At 33.5% G+C, this 24,414-nt stretch overlaps 1 protein-coding gene across 1 annotated transcript in view; it reads right to left on the bottom strand.

The window, feature by feature from the left end:
• Window positions 1–4,826: 4,826 nt before the first annotated feature.
• Window positions 4,827–24,414, bottom strand: part of IFIH1 (interferon induced with helicase C domain 1) — an 88,854-nt gene continuing 69,266 nt past the window's right edge. Inside the window, exons 9-16 of the mRNA XM_012544752.3 lie at window positions 24,213–24,336; window positions 22,076–22,330; window positions 20,305–20,567; window positions 18,948–19,097; window positions 14,175–14,336; window positions 6,748–6,938; window positions 5,313–5,406; window positions 4,827–5,220 (exon numbers count right to left, since the gene is read on the bottom strand). Coding sequence (XP_012400206.1) covers window positions 5,041–5,220; window positions 5,313–5,406; window positions 6,748–6,938; window positions 14,175–14,336; window positions 18,948–19,097; window positions 20,305–20,567; window positions 22,076–22,330; window positions 24,213–24,336 — 1,419 coding nt within the window. The 3' untranslated portion in view covers window positions 4,827–5,040. The remainder of the gene's footprint in view (window positions 5,221–5,312; window positions 5,407–6,747; window positions 6,939–14,174; window positions 14,337–18,947; window positions 19,098–20,304; window positions 20,568–22,075; window positions 22,331–24,212; window positions 24,337–24,414) is intronic.

Raw genomic sequence — 24,414 nt, 5'->3', positions numbered from 1 at the left:
TTTACACTATTTCCACTGGGCTAGAACTAATTGCTATATTTTATACAGTTAAAATGAGAGTAGTACAAATTCAAAAACATGGACTACTTGATATTTGACTACTGTCTTGAAGATTAATGTTTTTCCATTATTACTGGCTAGATCAACAAAACAGTCATTACAAGTACTGGTAAAGGACAAAAAATTAAAATTCAGGGAATTCCTTATTCTTAAGTAATCAAAACACTGATGAATTCTGGGCCAGGTGCTAGGTTAAGTAGTAGAGACACAAAGTCAAAAAGTGAAACAGTTCGTTACCTTCAAGGAATTATCAGCCTGGGTTGAGGAGACAGCATATACATAAATATTTACCAAAGAGATTTTTTTAAACGGGTGTGGGGAGGTGATAAACTAGGAATAAAGCTCTGGCAAAGAAGTTTGCTTAAATTGAGGAAGGAGTAAATTCCAGGCACAAGAGACAGTCTATATAAAAACATGTAGATGAAATATGGAGTATCCCATGAGAACCAGAAAGGCTGGTTTAACTCTTGTGTGTGAAACCCCCCCCCCAAAACCTGGAAAGATAAGTTGGGATGATGTTCTGTAAGGGCTTTATATGCATCAAAAAGACGAGTTTTTGAACTCTTTACCATTTGATATATGACTACTTTTTAGAAGCTTAATTATTTTACAGTACTACTGGCTAGATTAACAAAACAATCATTATAGTATCAGTGTAGGACAAGGAATCTGTGTAATTAAAATTTTTGCGAAACTCATACAATTAGTTATGGATGTTAAATAAGATTCCACCCTTGATAGGATAAACATCTGAATAGCTACAATATGTAATGGCTCAACCCAGTGGTTATTAATCCTTTTGTAGATCACAATTTCTTTTTGCAGCATATAAACTCTTTCTCAGAAAAAAAAATGTTTTAAAATATTAACATTTAGGATTACAAAGGAAACTAATCATGTTGAAATGTCATTATCCAACATATTTTTTAAAACATTCATAAATTCCATGTTTTGTCTACAATTCATTTGAATTGTAGGATGATTTGAAAACAGTACCTGAGAATAGGCAACAAAGTAAAGGTGTAGTCAATCAAAAATGCAAGAAGAAAAATGTACACAAATTGTACATTCTTATTATATATTAAGGAGTTGTTTTCTTTGCTGTAACTTACACCGGGATGATATGGCTCCATTATTAAAAATAAAACAAAAATCTGAGATACTCATTCATGCAACTTCCAACTTACCAATCACCCAAGCAGTATTATATTAAAGATCTACTATGTGTTAGACACAGTGCTAGGTTTTATGGCAACAAAAACAACAATTTATACTCTCTAGGAACTTCTGTTTTAAAGCAGTGGTTTATGACATATTTAGGATCATGGACCTTTTTGGCAGTGTAGTGAAGCCAATGGATCTCTTCTCAGAAAGTTTTTAACTGCATAAAGTAAATTACATAGGATTGCAAAGGAAAATGTTATGTTGAAATGCAGTTATTAAAATGATTTTAAAAGGTCTTGGAACCCTAGATTAAGAATCCTATTCTAAAGCTTGCTTTCTATGCAATGTACTGTGCCAAAAGAGAGATATAAAGATCTGCACAATTCATACTTAGAGGGGAGGTGCTTAATCAATGCTTGCAGAATACTTGAAAAACAGTCTTGGTTCATGAGAAGCTTACAATTTAATAAGGATTTAAGATATGTAGCAAGATGTATAAGACAAATTAAAATATATGCATATAAAAGGGGTACAAATGCAACAAAGTCAGATTTCATATCCCCAACTCCAGCTTTTTTTTCCCTCTCTTGTGAAAACAAGCTAAAATGACAATGTAGAATTTTACTGTATAGGTATTTCATTGATAGCATAAACAATGCTAAGAGGACTGCATTTGTAGGCCACAGATGATACATATACATGTCTCAATAAGTGTCTAGCATGCTTCTGGGCGTTTACAATTCAACAGCATCAGTAATAAATATAAAATTAATAAAAATTTGTTATACCTTCTGAATAAAATGTCAGTCACTATCAATTTTCATTTTTAGGTACTATGACATATAAAAGCTTACAAGATTTGAAACATATTATCTTGAGATTTTGTAAAGGGAAAATGATTTTTTGAATTAAAAAAATTACTGAGGAACCTAGATTTTAAAAATCTGATGTTTATTGATGTTTCAAAAATGCATACAATTCAGCCATGCTTTGGGTATTCTTAGATAGGAGCAGCTATGTGGTGCAATGGATAGCACACTGGACTTGGGATCAGGAAAATTTAGCTTCCATGAGTTCAAATCTGGCCTTAGATATTTTACTAATTGTGTGACCAGGGAAAGTCACTTAACTCTGCATGTCTCAATTCATCATTTGTAAAATGAGCTGGAGAAGGAAATGGCAAAACACTCAAGTCTCTTTGCCAAGAAAATTCCAAATGGAGCCAACAAAGTCATATACAACAGAAACAACTAAACAACAAATTCTTGTAGAGTTTCCAGATGCCACTTGAAGAGAGTTCTGTTTTCTCTGTAATCTGTAGTTCTTTAAAGACATTTTTTGATTTGGTTTGGTTTGGTTTTAGGGGGGAGAGAAGGGAATAGATTAATTTGTCCTTTTAGCATTCATATCATGACTCTTAAGTGATCTGGATTATCCATAGAGGTCTAGATATCATTTAAAAAAATGAAAATTGTATGGTACTAATTAAATTTAACTTAATATCTCTGAAATGAAGTAGAGGAAAAGGAAAAATCTTCAATAAGTAACCAAAATGTCTCTTCTTGATAATCAGGAGAAAATAGTACTTTTTTTTTTTTTTTTTAAAGGCAATTGGGGTTAAGTGACTTGCCCAGGGTCACACAACTAGGAAGTGTTAAGTGTTTGAGACCAGACCACATTTGAACTCAGGTCCTCCTGACTTTAGGACTGGTGCTCTGAGAATAGTACTCTTGTAGCAAATCAATTGAAGTAATTTAGTAATTATTCTTCCTTGATAAAGATTTTTTATAGTTCCCGGTCCTCACATTTTTTGGGAAAAGGGAGGAGTATCATAGAAAAGTATTTTAACAAGGGTTATTCTGTCTACTTGGGGAATATTCAGTGACTCATATAACCATACTTGTTTGTTCTTATTGACTTTTATGGGAACTTAAGAGAAATGAGTGGAATAGTCACAAAAAGGTTGCCACTCTTGAAAAGAAAAAGATAAACAATATATTTGCTGAAAAAATTAGCAGACATGAGGAATTGAAAGTTGGAAATAAATAACAACAATGACTGATGTGTAGAAATATCTTATTTATTTAAGTTCTGATTAAATAGAAAAATTGTCTTTTTCATTTCTTTTTCTTCTGAGTTCCTGTATTTTTGGGTAATTTTCCTGTCAATTTTCATGACTCTCCCAGAGAATATTAGGGTAGTGAGTTTTTTAAATGAAACGAAATGAAATTTAAAAAATTTTTTAAATAATATCTTATTTTTCCAAATAAATACAAAGATAGTTTTCGACTTTTATATTTGCAAAACCATGTGTTTCCAATTTTTCTCTCTCCTTCTCTTTCCCACTTCCCAAGACAGCAAGCAGTCTAATATAAGTTAAACATATGCAATTCTTCTAAACATATTTTCATATTCATCATTCTGCACAAGGGAAATCAGATCAAAAGGGAAAAAACACAAGAAGGGAAAAAAACAAGCAAACAAATAACAATTGTGAAAACACTATACTTTGATCCACATTCAGTCTTCGTACTTCTCTTTTTGGATGAAGATGGCTTTTTCCATCCCAACTCTATTGGAATTGCCTTGATCATCTCATTGTTGAAAAGGGCCAAGTAGATCACAGTTGATCATTGTTGTTGCTATGTATTTTGCTCACTTTATTTAGCATCAGTTCATATAAATCTTTCCAAGCTTTTCTGAAATCAACCTGCTCATCATTTCTTAGAGATCAATATTCCATTACATTCATATACCACAATGTATTCAGCCATTGCGCAACTGATGGGCATCCACTCAATTTCCAGTTCCTTGCCACTACAAAAAAAGGCTGCTATTTCCTCTTTTATGATAGCCCTTTGAACATAGTTCCAAGTTGCTTTTCAGAATGGTTAGATCAGTTCAAAACTCCAATAACAATGTATTAGTGTCCCAGTTTTCCCACATCCCCTCCAACATTTATCTTTATCTTTCCTGTCATCTTAGCCAATCTGAGAGGTATGAAACGATTCCTCAGAGTTGTCATAATTTGTATTTCTCTATGTATTTTAGAAATGAAGTCTTTATCAGAAATGCTGACTGTAAAAATTATTTCCCATTTTGTTTCCCTTCTAAAATTAGCTTTATTAGTTTTGCTTGTGCAAGACCTTTTAAATTTAATTTAATTAAAATTATATATTTTGCATTTCATAACATTCTTTAGGTTTTTTTGGCCATAAATTCCCTCCCTTTTCCACAGAGCTGAGAGGCAGAAGATCCCTTGTTCTCCTATTTTTTTTTATGTTTAAATCATGAATAGTATAGTAGATTTTAAACCTAGCCTACTACATTTTCTAATATAGCTATATGATAATAGCTATATTAATCAATATGGTTTTAGGGATTTTTTATACCTTCTCACTAATAACATCTGATAAACTAATTTGTTACTAGTTAATATTAAAAACAATCTGATATGGATTAAGCATGTGCAGTTCTAAACATATTTCCATATTTGTCATGCTGCACCAAAAAAAAAAAAAATTAGATCAAAAGGGAAAAAACAAAACAAAAGGAGGAAAAACCACCAAGCAAACAAATAAGAAAACAGCAAAAAATACTATGCTCCATAGTTCTCTCTCTGGATGTGGATGGCATTTTCCATCACATCACTGAAATTGCCTTGAATCACATCATTGTAGAAAAGGAGCTCAAAATGATTTAAAGAAATATTCTCATTTATTTTACTAGTGCTCTGGTGTAATTATTGCAAAAATATTACTAAACTATTCTTTGTAAAAATATAAAGTTCAAAATTTAGATAATATTAAATCCTTATTAATCTTCATCACTAAACATCCAATGTTCTGGATAGTCAAGCTTTGGAAACATTATAGGCAATTCCACCCACTTTTTGTATTGTTTCTTTTGGGAATTATTTTGAAAAGCCACCACGAAATTTTTTATTTTGAGACAAGGTAAATCTAAGCCTTTGTTCACCATCATAGTTCCCCAGGACTGGAAAGAAAAGAAAAAAAAAAGATTATAAATTATATTCATAGTATGTAAAGTCTGATTGTTAGCTGACAATATAAAAACAACAGGCTTACCTGGCCACATTGACTGCAAATGATCTCACCATTTGTTTGATAGTCTGCAAATTTCTTTTGTAGTGCTTTATTTTCTCTTACAATGTAGAGTTTCCTAAAATTTGACAACAGATATCAATCAAGTACTTTTGTATTTAATTGTCTGAATTGGTGGAGCTTTTGCCTACCAAACCAAATATCAGGCTATGCGTAATATCCCGGATATTCTTCTTCAATCAAGAAATGCAATTTCACGTTCCCTACTATTATCTTTATTTTTACAACATTTACTCTCAAGTTCTTCTGAATACTTCAAAAAACTGTTTTTCTCCATTCTGCCAAAAGATACTCCTAAATGCCAATCTAATTCCTTGGTATATGACCACTAGACTGGGTACTTTAAATTTATATTAAATATTATATGATTGCTTCAGATGGATTCATAATCAAATGTGGAAGATTAAAAATTGAACATGGTCTTAGAATTATGAATTGAATTTTAGAGGTAAAAAGATCTTGGAAATTGATGTAGGATAGTGGAAAATCTTGGAGGCAGGGAGACTTGGATTCATTGTTGTATGACACAAGGAAAGGCACAATCTCTTAGTCTCAATTTCCTCAAATGTAAAATGAAAAGAAAATATCTATGTTATCTACTTAACAAAATCGTGAGGTTTACATGAAATTATATAAAGTACAATCAGATTATATATGGCAATGTAGAGTATTTAGGTTCAAAAAAAGTATACTTTTGTTATTTCATTGTTAAATGATTCCATGAAATTAGGATAGCAACTAAAGTGACTTCTAACAATTATAAAAAATAGGCAAAGATATCTTAAAGATATGATGAGTTAAGAAGATACCTCAGCCTTTTTTTTTTTTTTTTTGGTGGGGGGGAAGGGGTTAGTATCACTGCACTGCTATAATGACTACATCAGTTAGGAATTCACTTATAGAGAAAAGGAGGTGTTTGATTTTTTTTTTAAAGAGAAATTGTTCATAGCATTTATACTCTTTCTGTTATTGTTTGCTTGCATTTTTGTTTTTTCTTCTCAGGTTATTTTTACCTGCTTTCCAAATCTGATCTTTCTTGTGCATTAAGATAACTGTATAAATATGTATACATATATTGTATTTAACATATACTTTAATATATTTAACATGTATGGGACTACCTGTCAGGGAGTGGAGGGAAGGAGGGGAAAAGTTGAAACAAGTTTTTGCAAGGGTCAGTGTGGAAAAATTACCCATGAATATGTTTTGTATATAAAAAGCTATAATTAAAAAATGTAAAAAAAAAGAAAGAAATTGTTCTTTAAAAGGGAGGGTGGGAGTAATAGAATAGTAAAATCTTGCAATCAGCACAAGCTGAATAAATTTTCAAAGTATTTACAATTAAAACTACAATATGTCTTTAAAGAAAAACCTTAAATATTAATGATGATAAGCTTACTTAAATTCCTGTGACATATTGACATGATGCATGTTCTCAATTACTTGGATGTTTTCTCCAGAACAGGCCAGCATACTACAGTTTTTACAGAGGAATGTTACTAATGATGGATTGTCCTTTAATTGCTTTGCAAGACTCTTCTTAGTTTTCATTTTCTTTTCCATTATACTTTGCATTTGTAACTCCAAAATCTGCACACACAAAAATAGAATTGAAAGTTGGATTTTTTAAATCCTGGAATATTTCAAAACTTTTAGACTTTGGGTCACATACATGCTAATGACAATACTGACATATCTGTCTTTGCTCTGATGATTGTAAACTTTATAAGAATAATAAAATTCATTACAGAAAATATGCGTTAGAATATTCTGTACAGAGTAGGTGCTTCATGAATAAATATTAAAGTTGTTGAAATGAATCTGTGGCCAATAACCAAGAATGTTGTGGAGGCTCAAATAACATGATGGATATAAAACACTTTGCAAACCTTAAAGTGAAATGTAAGTATCAGTCATTCTTAATAGTATTATTAGTCTCTAGTCCCAAACCTCCAGTCTGATTACATTCCCCTAGGCTCCTACTGTAATCTTACTAGTTCCATATAACAATATAGGGATGTGTAGGTAAATATTTAACAAATGGACCCTCGGCGGGGGGGGAGGTGTATACAAACACTCTTCTTAGTTTAATTTCTATTGTTAACATTTTCATAAGTCTAGACGATCAATAGCATCATTAATCAAGCCCAGGTTTGTACCAATTCCTTATTTCTGAAGTGTAAATATTCATACTGAAAATTTAACAATCAATGAGCTGGCTCCGGTTGTCTATAAATAAAAATGGTCAATCAATAGGCTTAAGCCAGCTAGACACAGTAGGAGAATTATAGGACTAGAAGTCAGGGAGTCAATAAGTATGTATTTTCTATTATTTCTAATATATGACAGCTACCATGTTTGATGAGGGTAAATACTAAGACAAAAATGGACAAGTCTCTGACCTTTATTAGAGAAAACCCTACGTAAACACACATACATACACACACACACACACACATACACACATACACTCCACATAAACAGAGACAAAGAAAAAATTTGAGGAAGAACTCCTAATTTTGTAGGAGAGAGAGCCTCTGAATCTCCCTAAGATACTGGTTATTAATAATCATTTCTTACAAAGATGAATCTTCCAAGACAAGGGTCCTTAATATATTCTTGTGCTATGCGCTCATTTGGCAGAGTAGGAAAGCCCATGAAGCCAAGAATAAGGATTCATAATAAAAGTCTCAGAATATTTTAATATGCATAAAATATAATATATAAGATTACAAAGGAAACAAATAATATTAATTATACTTAGCAAGAATATGCTTGTAAATACAAGTTCACACAACCCAAGTTAGAAATGCTTGTTTTTGGAGAAGGAAAGTTGTACTACACATCCCTAGTCCACAAATATCTCATAACATTTGTGTTCTCCAGGCACAGCCTGCCCACTGGAATCTTCCATTTGAATCTGTTCTATTGTCCAGTGAGGACTTTGAGCTTTCAAGTCAGTATAATAAGGGAAGACTTTTCATAAAATAATTCAATTCAACTCATAAACACCATTCCTAGTTATTCACAAGGCACTAAAGAAACAACAACAAAAAAAGTGATCCTACCTTTGAGATAGTTCTACCTTTGAAGAGTTTACAGGAGAAATCCAATAGTATATAAATTGAGTAATTTTATCATAGTTTGAGAGGGGACATTAACCAGGAGTCTAGTGGAAAACTTCAACTAAGGATTTTTTAATGGAGTTGAATCTTGATGCAAGATAAGGATTCTGAAAGACTGGAATGAAGAAGTGTCTTTTAGGCTTAGGGGATAACTAATAAAAAGGTAGAAAAGAAAGCAATGGAAAGTTGAGCTTGCAGAACAGTTATTAAATCGTCCAGTTTGTTTAGGACAGAGTCATGAAGGGGAGTAATGCAAAACCTACTAGAAAAGTAGATGATATTCATATTGTGAAAAGTTTTAAAGGCTCTAAACTGAAGTTTTTATTCTAATTGAGAGACAGTAATCTGTCAATGAAGTCTTTTGACCAAGAAAGTGAAATGATCAGACTTGTGCACTACAAAGGTAATTTTGGCAATGAGGTGAGGGAGTTGAGATCTGAAACAGGGGCCATTTGATTAGAGGTAAGATAAGGGCAAGAGATATTGAGGCAGAATCAATAGGATTTGGCAACTGATTCACTCAAACAGTATAAGAGGGAAGAGTCAAGGATGACTCAGAAATTATCAACTTAGGTGAGCAGGAAAATAGTAGTGCCCTCAACCGAAGTAGGGGAGTTTGGAGGTTTGGGAAGAATGATGATAAATTCTACTGTATGCCTTGTTAACATCCCCAAATAAACATGTCTTCAGGAGAATTTATCAACATTTTTGCTAAACTTCTAAACTTTCCTAGCTCTAGAAGTTTATTAGTGAAAAAGGAAAAGTTTAAGATATGATTTAGGAAAATGAATGAAAATGTAGAAAATTAATCTTTTTAAGGATGCAGAGAGGCCTGAGTATATTTATAGGAAGGAGCCAAGAAATACAGAGAGACTGAAGATATGAGAGAGAGAGAGAGAGAGAAAGAGAGAGAAATACAAAGAGAGAGAGACAGAGAGAGAAACAGAGAGACAGAGACAGAGAGAGAGAGACAGAGAGACAGAGAGAGAGAGACACACACACACACACACAGAGACAGAGAGAGAGAGAGACAGAGAGAGAGAGAGAGAGAGAGAGAGAGGAGGGGAGAGGGAGAGAGAGAAAGAAAGAGTGAGCAATGAGAGTTGGGGAAAGCTCCTAGGAGAGAGAGAAGGGACACAATGACACAAATAGAGGAGTTAGTCTTGGTTAATTGTTAGTACTCTTGTTCTCTTTACACTACTGAATTGAATTACATTGAATATATTTCATGTTGACTTGTCTATATACACATTGAATCTTCCCAGCAGAATGTAAGCTCGTTGAGGGTTAGATTATTAAGTTTTTTTGTCTTTATATGCAGAAAACCAAACACAGTGCCTGGAACATAGTAGGCACTTAATAAATGTTTGTTGAATTGAATTGAATTGTCAAGGAATTAACTGGCCATGGGGATTTCAATTTTCTGTCACTGAATTATGTATATTTAAAAAAAAAACTCTCATTGTGCCTCTTCCTGGTGTGTTATGCCCTGGGTAGTTGTCCACCTTTGCCTCTCTAGCTATATGAAAGAATATGATTCCACAGTAAAACTGAATCCAGAGGTGGGAGGGGTTTTATAATATTTATAATGTGTTGTTTAAATTGTGTTTTTGCTTTTGGATTATTTCTAGTTTAATGTATATATATTGAAGTTTCTATCATCATAGTGTACATATTGTTTATGAACAATTCAATTCAATTCAATTCAAAGGACATCTTTTTTTTTTTTTTTTTTTTTGACAAGTGCCACTTCTTTGAGGGAGTTTCCCTGATCCATCTACACAGCAATAGCCCTACTTACCTTTGAATGCTTATTGTACTTTGCACCTCACCTCTTTAAAGGTTTATTATCCATATTATAAAGTGCTGAGTTAAATAACATCTTATTCCCTTCTGTTGGACTCTAAGTATTTTAAGGTATTAATCATGTTTCATTCTTTCTTGTATTCCCTCACACTATCTACATACACACACAATGTATATGTGAAAGTGTATATGTATACATATGTAGGTAGATAGATAATCAATATATTTGTTAAACTGAACTGAATTACAGAGGAACGCTAAGCATGTACTGATCACACATAGTTGTAACAACAATGGAACACATGGATCCTGGGCCTATATTGTTAATCAGCCGGTCAACAAACATTTATTAAGAATCTACTACGTAGGGCAGCTAAGTGGTGCAGTGGATAGAATACCAGCCCTAAAATCAGGAGTTCAAATCTGGTCTCAGACACTTAACAAAAGCTGTGTGACCCTGGGCAAGTCATTTAACCCCAATTGTTCCCCCCCCCCAAAAAAAAAGAACCTACTATGTGTCAGGCACTGTGCTAAGCTTTGAGGATACAAAGAAAGGTAAAAAATGACCCTCATTCTCTACAAGCTTACAGTGATATTTTAATGAGCAAATTTTATCTTTCAAAAAAAAGTTTTTTTAACTAAGTTGTTGCATAAGTCCTTCTTTTCTGTCATGCTATGAGTGTTTTAACTCATCCTGTTGACTGGTTACTTACAGAATGTTTTTAAATATCCTTCTAAATGCCCAAGCTTTAAACATAATTTTTCTGCATATATGGGCTACCTTGCATTCCTGACAATTATATTATGCCTGGAGGCTATGGATGACAAAGTTAAATTTTAGATGAGTGCAGAGAACCAAAAGAAAAAAATAAACTCCAAAGCACCATATGCACATCATAAGGCTACATGACACAGACTTAATCAATCAAGTATAAATAACTTTTATACATAAGATATAATAATATGAAGAACTTAAGTATTATGTTCACTAGGATATTAGCTAGGCTGGTCATGCTAGAAGTGAATATCAAGACATTTACAGTTCAATGAGCTGAAGAGAGGAGGCATTCTAGCATACCATCATGTTCATGTGGGCGCTTATGAAGTACTATGTGATGAATCACACACAGTAGGAAGAAGAAACTTTTTAGGAATACTCTCAGACTATGTAAGATTTACATAAGAAGCTGAAAGAATAGCCCAGAAATATCATAAGGGTATAAAAAATGAGAACAATAGGGCAATAGACAATGTGATGAAATGGTGATGATGATGATGATGACAATGATGAAAATAATGATAATGGTGGTGGTGGGCCCTGTTACAATCAGATTTAAGTAAGGAGAAATTATAAAAATCAAGTGGAAGGTTCTGGGTGGATTCTAGGGAGAAGAAGTAGAATAGCATCCCTTGTCCCTAGAAATTTGATTTGGTTTAGGAAGTTTAAAGTCAAGAACAGAATAGACTAAGTCCTTCAGAGAAACCAGATGGATGCTGCTGGATCAATTCTGTATCCACTGTCTATATTGAGGCTTGGGCCAGGGAAGGCCTAAAGAATTTGGTTGCTATTCTAGAATTAATTTGAATAACTCAAGTGTTTAGGTATGATTTTTTCATTTCTCATTAAGAACCCAGTTTCTTAATTGTTAATGAACTAGATTATAAAGTCCATAAAGGCAGGGGGCATCACTTATCTAAATTTTACTTCTTCCCATATCTATCACAGGATGCTGCACACAGTAGAAATATAATATTTGTTAAATATCAGGACATACTGATTGAAATAATAATTTTCCAATAGAATTACTAGTCCTAGGTTTAGCTAAGTGATACAGTAGGTAGAATACATGGCTTACAATCATGAAGACTTATCTTCATGAGTTCAAATATGGCTTCAGACATTTACTAGCTCTGTGACCCTGGACAAGTCACTTTATCCTGTTTGCCTCAGTTTCTTCATTTGTAAAATGAGCTGGAGAAGAAAATGGTAAATCCTTCCAGTATCTTTGCCAAGAAAACTTCAAATGGGGTCAGAGAGCTGGGCAAGAATGAAGCAACTGAGCAACAACAACACTCAGTCCACAAATATTGAGTAGCTACTCTGATCTGACTATGGGAAATTGAGAAGTTTAAAGAGCATATTGTAGGGTAGTACTGAATTTGAAGTTAGAAGACTTCTAAGATCCCATTTTAGCTATGGAGCATCCATGGATGAACCCTCTGACAAATCACTTAATGCCTTTTGGTTCTGGTTTCACCAATCTATCAATGAGAGAGTTGGAATAAAATATTTCCAAGATTCCTTACATTTTTAAATCCTCACTCTAGGTCACCAACCTGGGCAAGTACCCTAAATTCTCAGTGCTCTAAGCAACTGAGACTTAAATTGAAAAGAAAATATTGATCTTCATGGTAAAAGAAAATTTCTGCATCAGAGAATTTCCAGTATTGATGGAAATAGGCCCAGACTCTTGTTCTATTCCTATGATATTTAAATGGGACTGAAGTTTGATTAAGCAAGTTTGGATACCAAAAAAAGTTCTCTCCATCAGACAACTTGTACCAACTTGAATCACAAAATATTATTCAGGTTAGTACCAGATTCCAGGTTTAAATAAATGACATCCTAACACTTTGGTTAACTAATCCCAAAATACTGATTTGCTATTTGTAGAGGGCTGAAACTCTTGAGTCTTTGCACTGAGGTCAGTTCAAGCACTTAGGGCTAATTAATTACTGATTGGACAATATTCTATAGGCATATATTTGGAAAATGATCCTTCCCACTATCCTGTGCTGGCTCAAGGACTGGTGTATACAGAGGATTGTAGGAGGGACTAGGGGGTGGAGTAAGATGAGCCAGACTCACTTTGGCCGTAGACGAGGGAGAAGGAGGTCGCAGAGAATCTGCTTCCATCCTGTTCAATCCTGCGTCTAAAGACCAAGAAGAAAGACTAAGGACTTTTGTTTATTCTGACTCTGGCTGATTCTGGGGTGTCCTGGGTGCTAGCACGGTTGTCACAGCTATTATATAGAATTATATATATTTTAATGTAGATGTAGCTTTAGATTCTCTGAAGTGAATTTTCTTAAATTCTCCTGCAACAGTAGTACACCAGTCTTTCATTTTAGTAGCACCTATACCTTAAATGACAATATGTTGGAATGTGAAGATGCTTCATTTCACATATGAGTTGGTTCACTCGAGTATTACAAATATTAGTTGCACTGATGAGCTATGCTACTCTTCTTAAGTCAGGGTTAGCAGTAATTGATATAGTGGAGGCCCATCATTGGCACAATATGGTCGACATAATTCATTTTAGATTTCTTGCATTCTACAGAATTTGAAAGTATATTTGTGTGTGAATTTAGATTCGGGAAGTCTGGTATTACTTACCATTTCCAACAGAAATATATCTTTTCTCCTCCAGTCATGGAAATAGGTATCACAGTCACATATGGGTAATTTTTCCTTTTGTTTTATTGTTTATAACTGGTTAACTGGTTCTCCTTTACTCACTCAGGTTATTAATGGGCGCATTGCTATTCATTACTGATTGGCATAGGACTTTTGAGCTCCTCTGTTTTCAATCTAGGCCGATTTTGACACTAATTAAATAGCCTAGTGGCCCCCAACTTACATCACACTGCTGTAATTTGTATAAGCAACCAATTGACAGAGCTCAAGCAATCCACCAGACTCAGCTCTCCCTAGTGTCAGGGATTACATATGCAATACCATGCCTAGTGAGAGTTCTTTTAAAAGGAAAAGGATATTGTAAAGAGAAAGATTCCTGTACAGGTACAGATTAGACTAGAGATTCTTACCAACTTTGATTCTATGATGCTTTATGAAAACTAATTGCAAAATAAAAATAGCCACCAGCAATACCTTCTGAGCATACTCCTCTGGCTTCATATTCTGAACCCGGTCCATAGCTTTATGCATCATCTTCTCACGATACAAATTAACACTTTCACGTTCAACAACTCCTGAGCCCCCACCTGCCACCAATACATAAGTACTTTCATCAGCTCGAGCTCGGCCTCGGGCCTATAAAACATCAAAGAAAATAATTACTTATGAAAAATCCTGGCTCTACCCATATCCATTTAAAATGAAATATGGGATGATAGTATTCTTTGTCCCATGATTATTATGCTAAAAGCAAAATGCTGCAATAAAAACAACAGAAGTCAAGTGGGCTACTGCATTTATTCAACAATCAATCTGACATACTATTAGGTACTGAGTATAGAGCACTAGGCTAGGAAAGACCTAAAAATTAAATAACCCAGTAGTTGTTTTGATGTAGCTTAATTTCAAGTAGGGAGATAAGACACATGTTCAAACAACTAGAATTTAAATTTGGGCCATCTAGCAACTCTACATGCATTCCATTATTTGCCTCTTTGAATTCACGTTTATTTAAAAAACACCATCAATACAAAATACAATGAAACTAGTCTCTTTAGTGTTACTTATGGGATTTTCTTTTTTTGTTTGTTTTTAATTTCAAACATTTAGATTTATTTGTTGTTGTTAATGCTGCCCAGCCAATACGGATGTATGTTACTGATCCCCCTTCCTTTTTTTTATATTGAGGTTTTTTATTTTCAAAACATATGCAAGGATAATTTTTCAGCATTGAAAAACTTTGTGTTCCAATTTCCTCCTCCTTCTCCCCACTTCTTCCCCTAGATGGCAAATAATCCAATATATGTTAAACATGGTAAAAATATGTTAAATGCAATATAGGCATACATATTTATACAATTATCTTGCTGCACAAGAAAAATTGGATTAAAAAAGAAAAAATGAGAAATAAAATTCAAGCAAATCCCAATAAAAAGAGTAAAAATGCTAACTTACAGGATTTTCTTAGCAATGATTTTATGCTTTAATTTTTTATACTTTATTTTTAATACTTTTTTGTATTTTATATTTTTATACTTTGGGTTACAATTCACTTTATTTTGTAGATTTGGTAAATATTTTTCTTGTCAGGTCTTGGTTTGTTGAAAATTTAGCAGTGGCATATGTGGTCATCTTAGATGTAAAGGTTCTTTCATAAAAGTTAAAATTTAATATATATTCAGATAAAACACTTTGTCTAACAAATTGGTCTTCTTACAATATAGGAGAAGAATAAAGAGGAGGGAAAACTGGGTAAAAATCAATAATACAAATCCTGATGACTTTTTTTTTTTAATTTCTAGGTAGGTATAAAAATAGATGATTCTACTAATCCAGTCTAAGTTGTTTTAATTTAGAAATCCTTCAGTGTCCTAGAAAAGAAAACTGAATTTTTGATTTCCTTTACAGGCTAATAGTACACTATTTCAAAGTCCGATTCTTTTTGTACAGCAAAATAACTGTTTGGACATGTATACTTATATTGTATTTAATTTATACTTTAACATATTTAACATGTATTGGTCAACCTGCCATCGGAACAAAAGGTTTGGCAATTGTCAGTGCTGTAAAATTACCCATGCTGGGCTGAATCTTTTAATATGGTAACTATAATATTAAACAAAAATAAAGTTGTTGGTCTATGCTTCCTCATCAGAAAAACAAAGTCAAACAACTGTTGAAACCATTATCCTAGAGGATCTCATGAGCTCCCAACTGTTCACTGATCACCCCAAAGCAGTTAAATTTCAGGTCTATTTTTCTCATCAATTCCAGTCTCACATCACTAACTTCTTTTTATATATCTCCAGATAGATGTCTTGTAAGCATTTCAAATTTAACTTATTCTAAACAGAGCCCATTATTTCTTAAGTAAAACCCTCCTTCTCCTGACATCTTTATTTTGGTTAAGGAGACCACAATTGTCACCATTACCCAAAATGTCAATTTGGACCATCCTATCAGCTTCCTAGTTTTGTCAGTGTTACTTCCATATTTTGTTTCTGTCTTTTCTGTACTCAACATCTTAATTCATCATCCCTTGTTTGAACTTTAGAAAGACCCTCCTTGTCTCTAGCTTCTCCCCTGTCCAATCTATCATCCATATATCTGATAGACTGATTTCCTTATACCACAAGCCTGACTAGTTTAGTGTGGCTAGAGAAACTGGTGTCAAGGCTAGGAAAATTTGTATTAAATCAAGTTCTTCTTCTTTTTTTAAATAATTATAACTTTTAATTGACAGAACCCATGCCAAGGTAATTTTTCACAACATTATCCCTTGCACTTCCTTCTGTTCCAACTTTTCCCCTCTCTCCCTCCACCCCCTCCCCCAGATGGCAAACAGTCCTATATATGTTAAATATGTCACAGTATATCCTAGATACAATATATGTGTGCAGATCCGAGCAGTTCCCTTGTTGCACAGGGAGAATTGGATCCAGAAGGTAGAAATAACCCGGGAAGAAAAACAAAAATGCAAGTAGCCCACATTCATTTCCCAGAGTTCCTTGGGTGTAGCTACTTCTGTCCATCATTGATCAATTGAAACTGAATTAGGTCTCTTTGTCAAAGAAATCCACTTCCATCAGAATATAGCCTCCTACAGTATCGTTGTTGATGTATATAATGATCTCTTGGTTCTGCTTATTTCACTTAGCATCAGTTCATATAAGTCTCTCCAGGCCTTTCTGAAATCATCCTGCTGGTCATTTCTTACACAACAATAATATTCCATAACATTCCTATACCACAATTTACCCAACCATTTTCCAATTGATGGGCATCCATTTATTTTCCAGTTTCTAGCCACTACAAACAGGGCTGCCACAAACATTTTGGCACATACAGGTCCCTTTCCCTTCTTTAGTATCTCTTTGGGGTATAAACCCAGTAGTAGCACTATTGGGTCAAAGGGTATGCACATTTGATACCTTTTGGGGCATAATTCCAGACTGCTCTCCAGAATGGTTGGATTCATTCACAACTCCACCAATAATGTATCAGTGTCCCAGTTTTCTTGCATTCCCTCTAACAATCATCATTATTTTTTCTGTCATCTTAGCCAATCTGACAGGTGTGTAGTGGTATCTCACAGTTGTCTTAATTTGCATTTCTCTGATTAATAGTGATTTGGAACACTCTTTCATATGAGTGGAAATAGTTTCAATTTTATCATCTGAAAATTGTCTATTCATATCCTTTGACCATTTATCAATTGGAGAATGGCTTGATTTCTTATAAATTAGAGTCAATTCTCTATATATTTTGGAAATGAGGCCTTTATCAGAACCTTTAACTGTGAAGATGTTTTCCCAGTTTGTTGCTTCCCTTCTAATCTTGTTTGCATTAGTTTTGTTTGTACAAAGGCTTTTTAATTTGATGTAATCAAAATTTTCTATTTTGTGACCAATAATGTTCTCTAGTTCATCTTTGATCACAAATTTCTTCCTCCACCACAGGTCTGAGAGATAAACTATCCTATGTTCCTCTAATTTATTTATAATCTAGTTCTTTCTGCCTAAATCATGGACCCATTTTGATCTTATCTTGGTATATGGTGTTAAGTGTGGGTCCATGCCTAATTTCTGCCATACTAATTTCTAGTTATTCCAGCAGTTTTTGTCAAATAATGAATTCTTATCCCAAAAGTTAGGATCTTTGGGTTTGTCAAACACTAGATTGCTATAGTTGACTATTTTGTCTTGTGAACCTAACCTGTTCCACTGATCAACTAATCTATTTCTTAGCCAAAACCAAATGATTTTGGTGACTGCTGCTTTATAATATAGTTTTATATCAGGTACAACTAGGCCACCTTCATTTAAATCAAGTGCTTCTTAACACATACTTCGAATGACCCTGGGCAAATCACTTAACCTTTCACTTTTCAGTACTCTGAGCTAGCTATTCTTTTTTTTATACCTTTTTATTTACAAGATATATGCATGGGTAATTTTGCCTTGCAAAACCTTCTGTTCCAACTTTTCCCCTCCTTCCCCCCTGCCATCTAGGGAGGACCAATACATGTTAAATATATTAAAATATATATGTCTACATGTATATATATATATACACATATATATGTACAACATATGTATACATGTCCATACAATTATTTTGCTGCACAAGAAAAATCAGACTTAGAAATAAGGTAAAAATAACCCAAAAAGGAAATAAAAAATACAAGCAGACAAAAACAGAGGGAGTAGAAATGCTTTGCTGTGCTTCACACTCATTTCCCAGAGTTCTTTCGCTGGGTGTAGCTGGGTCTCTTCATTATTGAACAAATGGAACTGATTTGGTTCATCTCCTTGTTGAAGACGGCCATGTCCATCAGAATTGATCATCATATAGTATTGTTGTTGAAGTATATAATGATCACTCTGAGCAATTCTTTAAGATTACAAGTTACTGGAAAAGTGCCAACCCTTATTGGCATAGCACATTCCTCATGTGGAAGTTTATTAGGCTGATGGAGTTGCAGGTTTGCTCCTACTTTCCATCTCTATTGATCAAAACAATTTTTGATACGCGACTTTATTGCCTAACTTGGATTAAAACACTTAACCTTTCTAGGCTTGAGGTTGCTTCATTAGTAAAATGAGAATATCTATATGAGTTCTAAGATAGCTTTCAGCTCTAATGATCTATTCTTCTATAAATATTTTGCACTGTTTGAAGACAAAGTAAAAGAGACAAAAGGAAAAACGAATAGAGTATGAAAGAAATTAATTTGACTAAATATACCTGTAACATGGCTATTTCATTGGTGACAAGACCATAACGGATAACAATATTACACTCTTTTATATCCAAGCCTTCTTCAGCTACTGTGGTAGCAATCAGTAGATTTATTTTTCCAGTACGAAAATTATTAATTACTTCCTTTTGTTCATTCTGCAGAAAGAGTTCAAAAAGTTAATTTTATGTTGTTGAGTGTACTAAATATTTTCCTCATTGGAAGAATTATTATAAATTGAAGCTTGGTATAAATCAAATGCTATTACTAGTTTTGGGCTTTGAGTAAATTAACATCTGATTTTCATTTTGATTATATGATACATTAAAAACATTTTCAATTTTTAATCTAGAAATTGAAAAACTATAATTTTAAGCTATGAAGATGAAATGGTAGGTACATTGGGGGGATGGAAAAAGTGCCTTTCAATGTGAATATTAGATAATTACTAAAATCACTAAAAAAATTGTAAAGGAAATTTACACTGAATTAATTTCAGAATCTTGGACTTTCAAAAGGCCAAAATATAGTGGAAAAATATTTGTGTAATTTAATTTTCTTTTTGGTGTTGATATTTACATTCTGGAGCTCTCAAACTTTCTTCTAGTTTTTTTTCCATAACTTCCACAGATTTCCAGGGCCTTCAAATTCCAAGGTAGGGTAATATCATGCCCTATCCAAGCCTTTAAGGATTATACTCCACTTCTTGCCATCACCTCAACATACCAAAACTTCCCTTTTTAAGTATTCTATTCATTCAAGAAATGTTCTCTTTTAGCTGGCAACCATTTTAATAAAAATTTCAGGATAAATATAAAAAAATGATGTGAGAGCATATTCTTCTGATTTTGTCTGGGAACAAAATCTCACTTCTTTATACTTTCAAAGGCAAGACAATGAGGAAAGAGATGACAAAAATAGGTCATATTTATATTGCACTTTTCAGTTAATGGTATTTTAATCTAAAAAACACTTTTAATATAAATTATCGATGAGATAATATAGATGAGAAAAATGAAGCATCAGAAAATCTCCTGACTTACTCAAACACATACTTAAAGTAACTGAGAAAGCTTGGTTCCAACCTACTTCTTTTATTTCAGATTGAAAGCTCTGTGCCTTGATACTTTTCTAGGAGCAGAAAAATTTATGAACATCTGGTTGCTTTTCTCTTTTTGGTTAAACACAGTTATGCTACTTTAGCTCCTCGAGGTCAAAGAGACATTTCATTTTTGTTTATGCTTTGTGTCTCCACTGCCTACACCCAGCCAGATTTCAAGACCCAAAAAATAAAAGCACAAATAATTTACAGAGAAATACAATTATAGTAGAGTTTTAGTGTAGTTAATATACTCAACAGGATACCTGTGTCATGGGTTTAAATTCACTACAATTTCCAGCCCCAATTAGATGATGAGCTTTTACTCCAACTTCTGCAAATTTTTCAATGTCTTTAATCCACTGAGAGAGAGCAAATGCACTTTGCCGAGTCTTTGTGAAGATTATTCCTCGGGCAACAGATCCATCTGTTTTAGTAAACTCTTCTAGTATGGTATTTCGTAATTTGGTCAGTTTTTCATTTTCATGATCTGGAGTCAAGGCCAGCGTTTTCAATTTTTCCTTATTTTCTTTAAGAAGCAATTAATGAGAAGAAAAAGATCAATGCATTATACAAAAGTAACCAAAAAATTCCTGGAATTAGGAACTGAAAAGTGTCTTGAATATACAAGGATATAAGGTCCAATTAGTGTAATTTAGATGGGGGCAGAAAATCCAGTCAAAATGATGCTGCTAAAAACCAGTCAGTAGCAAATTCCATGGTAGAAATTTTAGTCATACCATTAAGAAAAAGGCTAAAAACCAAAGAGCTCCCTATATTACTTTTTTCTCTATGATTCTTTGAAGAATCCAAGATAAACATGAATATGCAAAGAATTTGTGATTTTTACCAGGATGTGGAATTCTCAGAACCTAGGATTTAGTTAATAAGTTATAGAAAAGCTTCTCATGAAACAAGAAGATAAAATGAACTGTCCAGTACTACAAAGCTAGCTAAGTTTTAGAGGCAAGATTGAATTCTATATAAACTACTCAAAAGTAGATTCTTCTTACCAAAGAGACAAGCATGTGTGAATCAAGCATGAATTCAAATTCAATAAACACATATATTATTATATGCAGTATAGGGCAGCTAGGTGACAGAGCAGATAAGAGAACTGGGTATGAAATCAAGAATCTTCTTGCATTCAAATCTGGCCTCAAGATACTAGCTGTGTGACCCTAGACAAGATACTTAACTCTGTTTGCTTCAGTTCCTCATCTCTAAAATGAGCTAGAGAAGTAAATAGCAAACCACTCCACTATCTTGAAAAGAAAATCCCAAAAGATGAATTGGACATAACTTAAATAGACTGAGCAACAACATATGCAATGTGCTGTGCTAGGCATTAGGAATATAAAGATAAAAAATGGAGCTTACAAACATAGGCAAATAATGTATAATAATATATGTATGTTCACAAATAAATATTATACAAGATAGAGTTTGATAAAGGCAAAGAGATTCAAGCTAGAAAATTTAAGGAGAAATAACACTTTCAGTTTGGGGTGATTAAAGAAAGGTTTGGGGGAAAGTGGCATCTGATCTAAGAAAGATTTCAGTAAACAGAGCTGCAGCGTGTGCTCCAGGAATAGAGCAACAGCTTAAATGACTGCTCAGAGACAACAAAGTATAGGAAAAGACTGAAGAACAGAAAAAAAGTTTCTTGCAGTTGGAAATTGAGAATGTGTCAAGAAAAGTGATCAGGCTTTGAACTAATCTACATCATTATATGGAGCTATACTATTGGTGAGAGGCAGATTTTTAAAATTAATGTTAATGTTTAAAAATTTTAACAATGTTAATTTTGAATTGATTTGAACTGGAATTGACTTCAGAGGTCATATATTCTAAACTACACTTGGCCTCATTTTCCTTCTACAACTTTTTCAATGGAAAACATCAAATGAAGAAGGAAAACCATGATTTCCTAAAGTAGCCCATTCTACTTTCTGATCATGTTAATTGTTAAGAATGTTTTTCTTACAACAAATTTAATTCAACTTCTCTGCAATTTAAACAAAAATTGATACTTACTATAAAATAAGTTTAGAAGAAACATATCTGTTTCATCCAATTTCAATGGTTTCCTTTTACTGTCATCCTCCTCTTCCTCCTCTTCACTGCCAGATTCTTGGGCAGCATTCTTCTTTTCCTTTTCATCATTATAGAAGCTTTTGAGATGGTGATATGCATCGATCATTCGGATTGTGTCATTGATTTGTAAGGCCTCATTGTATTTCCTCAAATGCTCTGCACAAACACGCTCTTTGCGATTCCCTTCTTTTGCAGCTTTAAAAAGAAATTGTGACATAAAATAAATTATTCCCTAGAGCCATACATGGTATAAACATGCCATAAAAAAAAAAATGCTAGCTCTTCCCCAAATATATTCCACTTTGTGGTCAATCCCTCTTACAGCCACATCTGATATAACTAATTGAAGTTTTCTAGACTCTGTAGGTGCTTTAACAGCATGTCAGCGAAGCACAAAGCACAAATGTGTATTAGTAACATTTCTAAATCAGTACTAGGAATGGCCTATGGAAAGGGGCGATGTCGACACTTCTAAAAAGTCTGACAGAATCTGAGGCTATCATCACTCCCAAATAGACTTTCTCTGCCAATAGGACGACAGACACCAGGAACAATGCTCTTGAGCTGCTTACTAATGAGGTTGGTGTGCCAATAGGACACCTGGTGACCAAAGATGACCACAGCTGTGGGCCTTGCCCCAGCTACAACCCCCTCCACCACCTTCTCCCTCTGCTTTCACACTATAATTCTCTACAACTAAGGCTTGTAAAAAGCAGCTCTCACATAGACAAAAATGACTTTCCAACTTATATACAAATATATATATATATATATATATTTATATGGGTACACACATATTTATACAGTTCACATATAGGCAATGCATATAATTGAGCTATATGTGCATTATATACATATTTGTGTCCACATGCATATATAGCACATATAATTCTGCTACATATGTGCATGTAAATATTTACTATACTTAGGCATATACTATATATATATATATATAGGCATATATGCTAATATACTATACTTAGGTATAAGGGAATACACACTTACATATATATACACACAAATATGCATGCATATCTACACACTGAAGCAACCATGGATATATCTATCTCTGTGTTTATATCTGTATCTAATCTATGTAGGCTGCCACATATATATAATGTATATTGTGTATGTATATATATATATACAACATATATATAATATGCATGTATATATAACATATATAATATGCATAAATATATATAACATATACATATATATAATATGCATGAATATATCTATATAAATATGCTAGCAAGAAGCTGCCTCTGAATGGAATCATTAAGATACTTTCTTCCAGTGTTATAAACCCAATTTGTGCTCTTTCTGATTCTATGATTCTGCTGCACTGCCTTTCCTCTTGTGCAAACATTGTGGACCCAGGAAACTATACAGTGCTGTCTCACTGCACTAGAAACTGCATTAGGAGGTGGCCTAGTAACATGGCAAAAGGTGGTTGATTTGGAGTCTGAGACCCTCTGCTGAGCCCCATCTCCACTTCTGCCACTTACTACCTGTGTGTCATTGGTCAAGTCACAATCTCTTTAAGGCTCAAGTTCATCTTTTGAAAAATGGGAGGATAGATGGAATTCAGTTCTTCTGGATTTGCAAGGATTGCTTAAGGATTAAAATACCCCTAATACCTACTGAGCCCTAAGGTTTTAGTATACTAGGTGACTCCAGAAACTGCTGTAGTAACAAGGGCTTGGGCTGCAATATACCTCTCCTGAAACAGTTCAGCTACACTGCTTCAAGTAATACTGGGGAAACACAACAAACACCGACGGAGATGTGCTAGGTCTACTTGTTTTATTCTCAACTTGTTATATTTATCTTGAAGGCTTTTAGGGAGAAGCATAATAGGATAGAGATGATAAAAAGGTCAAGAGGGTGAAAAGCCTGATGCCGCTTTCCTTTAACAAAACATTAAGACATATTGATTTTTATTTTGACTTTGTATGGCAGTTGTAATGTGCAAATAAATAAATCCTAGAAAATAATAAGTATTAAATATGAGTTTCTGAAACATTATTATAATAAATCAAATTAAAAGGTAACGAGTTAAAACCCAAATTACCTCTTTTTTCCTGGTGAATGACCCATTGTTCATAGGTTTGTGTCCCAAAATCAGATGTTGGGTTCATTTGACAAAAGGTATGAATGTTTGTCATTATTTCTAGAAGTTTCTTTTTAAAGGGATTCTAAAAATAAAATAATAAAACAATCATAACTTTTATATTAGTGACTTCCCTGTATTAAAATATCTATATTATCATGAA

This window comes from Sarcophilus harrisii, chromosome 3 (assembly GCF_902635505.1).
Source record: "Sarcophilus harrisii chromosome 3, mSarHar1.11, whole genome shotgun sequence".
Taxonomy (NCBI): domain Eukaryota; kingdom Metazoa; phylum Chordata; class Mammalia; order Dasyuromorphia; family Dasyuridae; genus Sarcophilus; species Sarcophilus harrisii.
The sequence above is the reverse complement of the archived record's forward strand: the minus strand, read 5'-3'. Positions and strand labels throughout refer to the sequence as shown.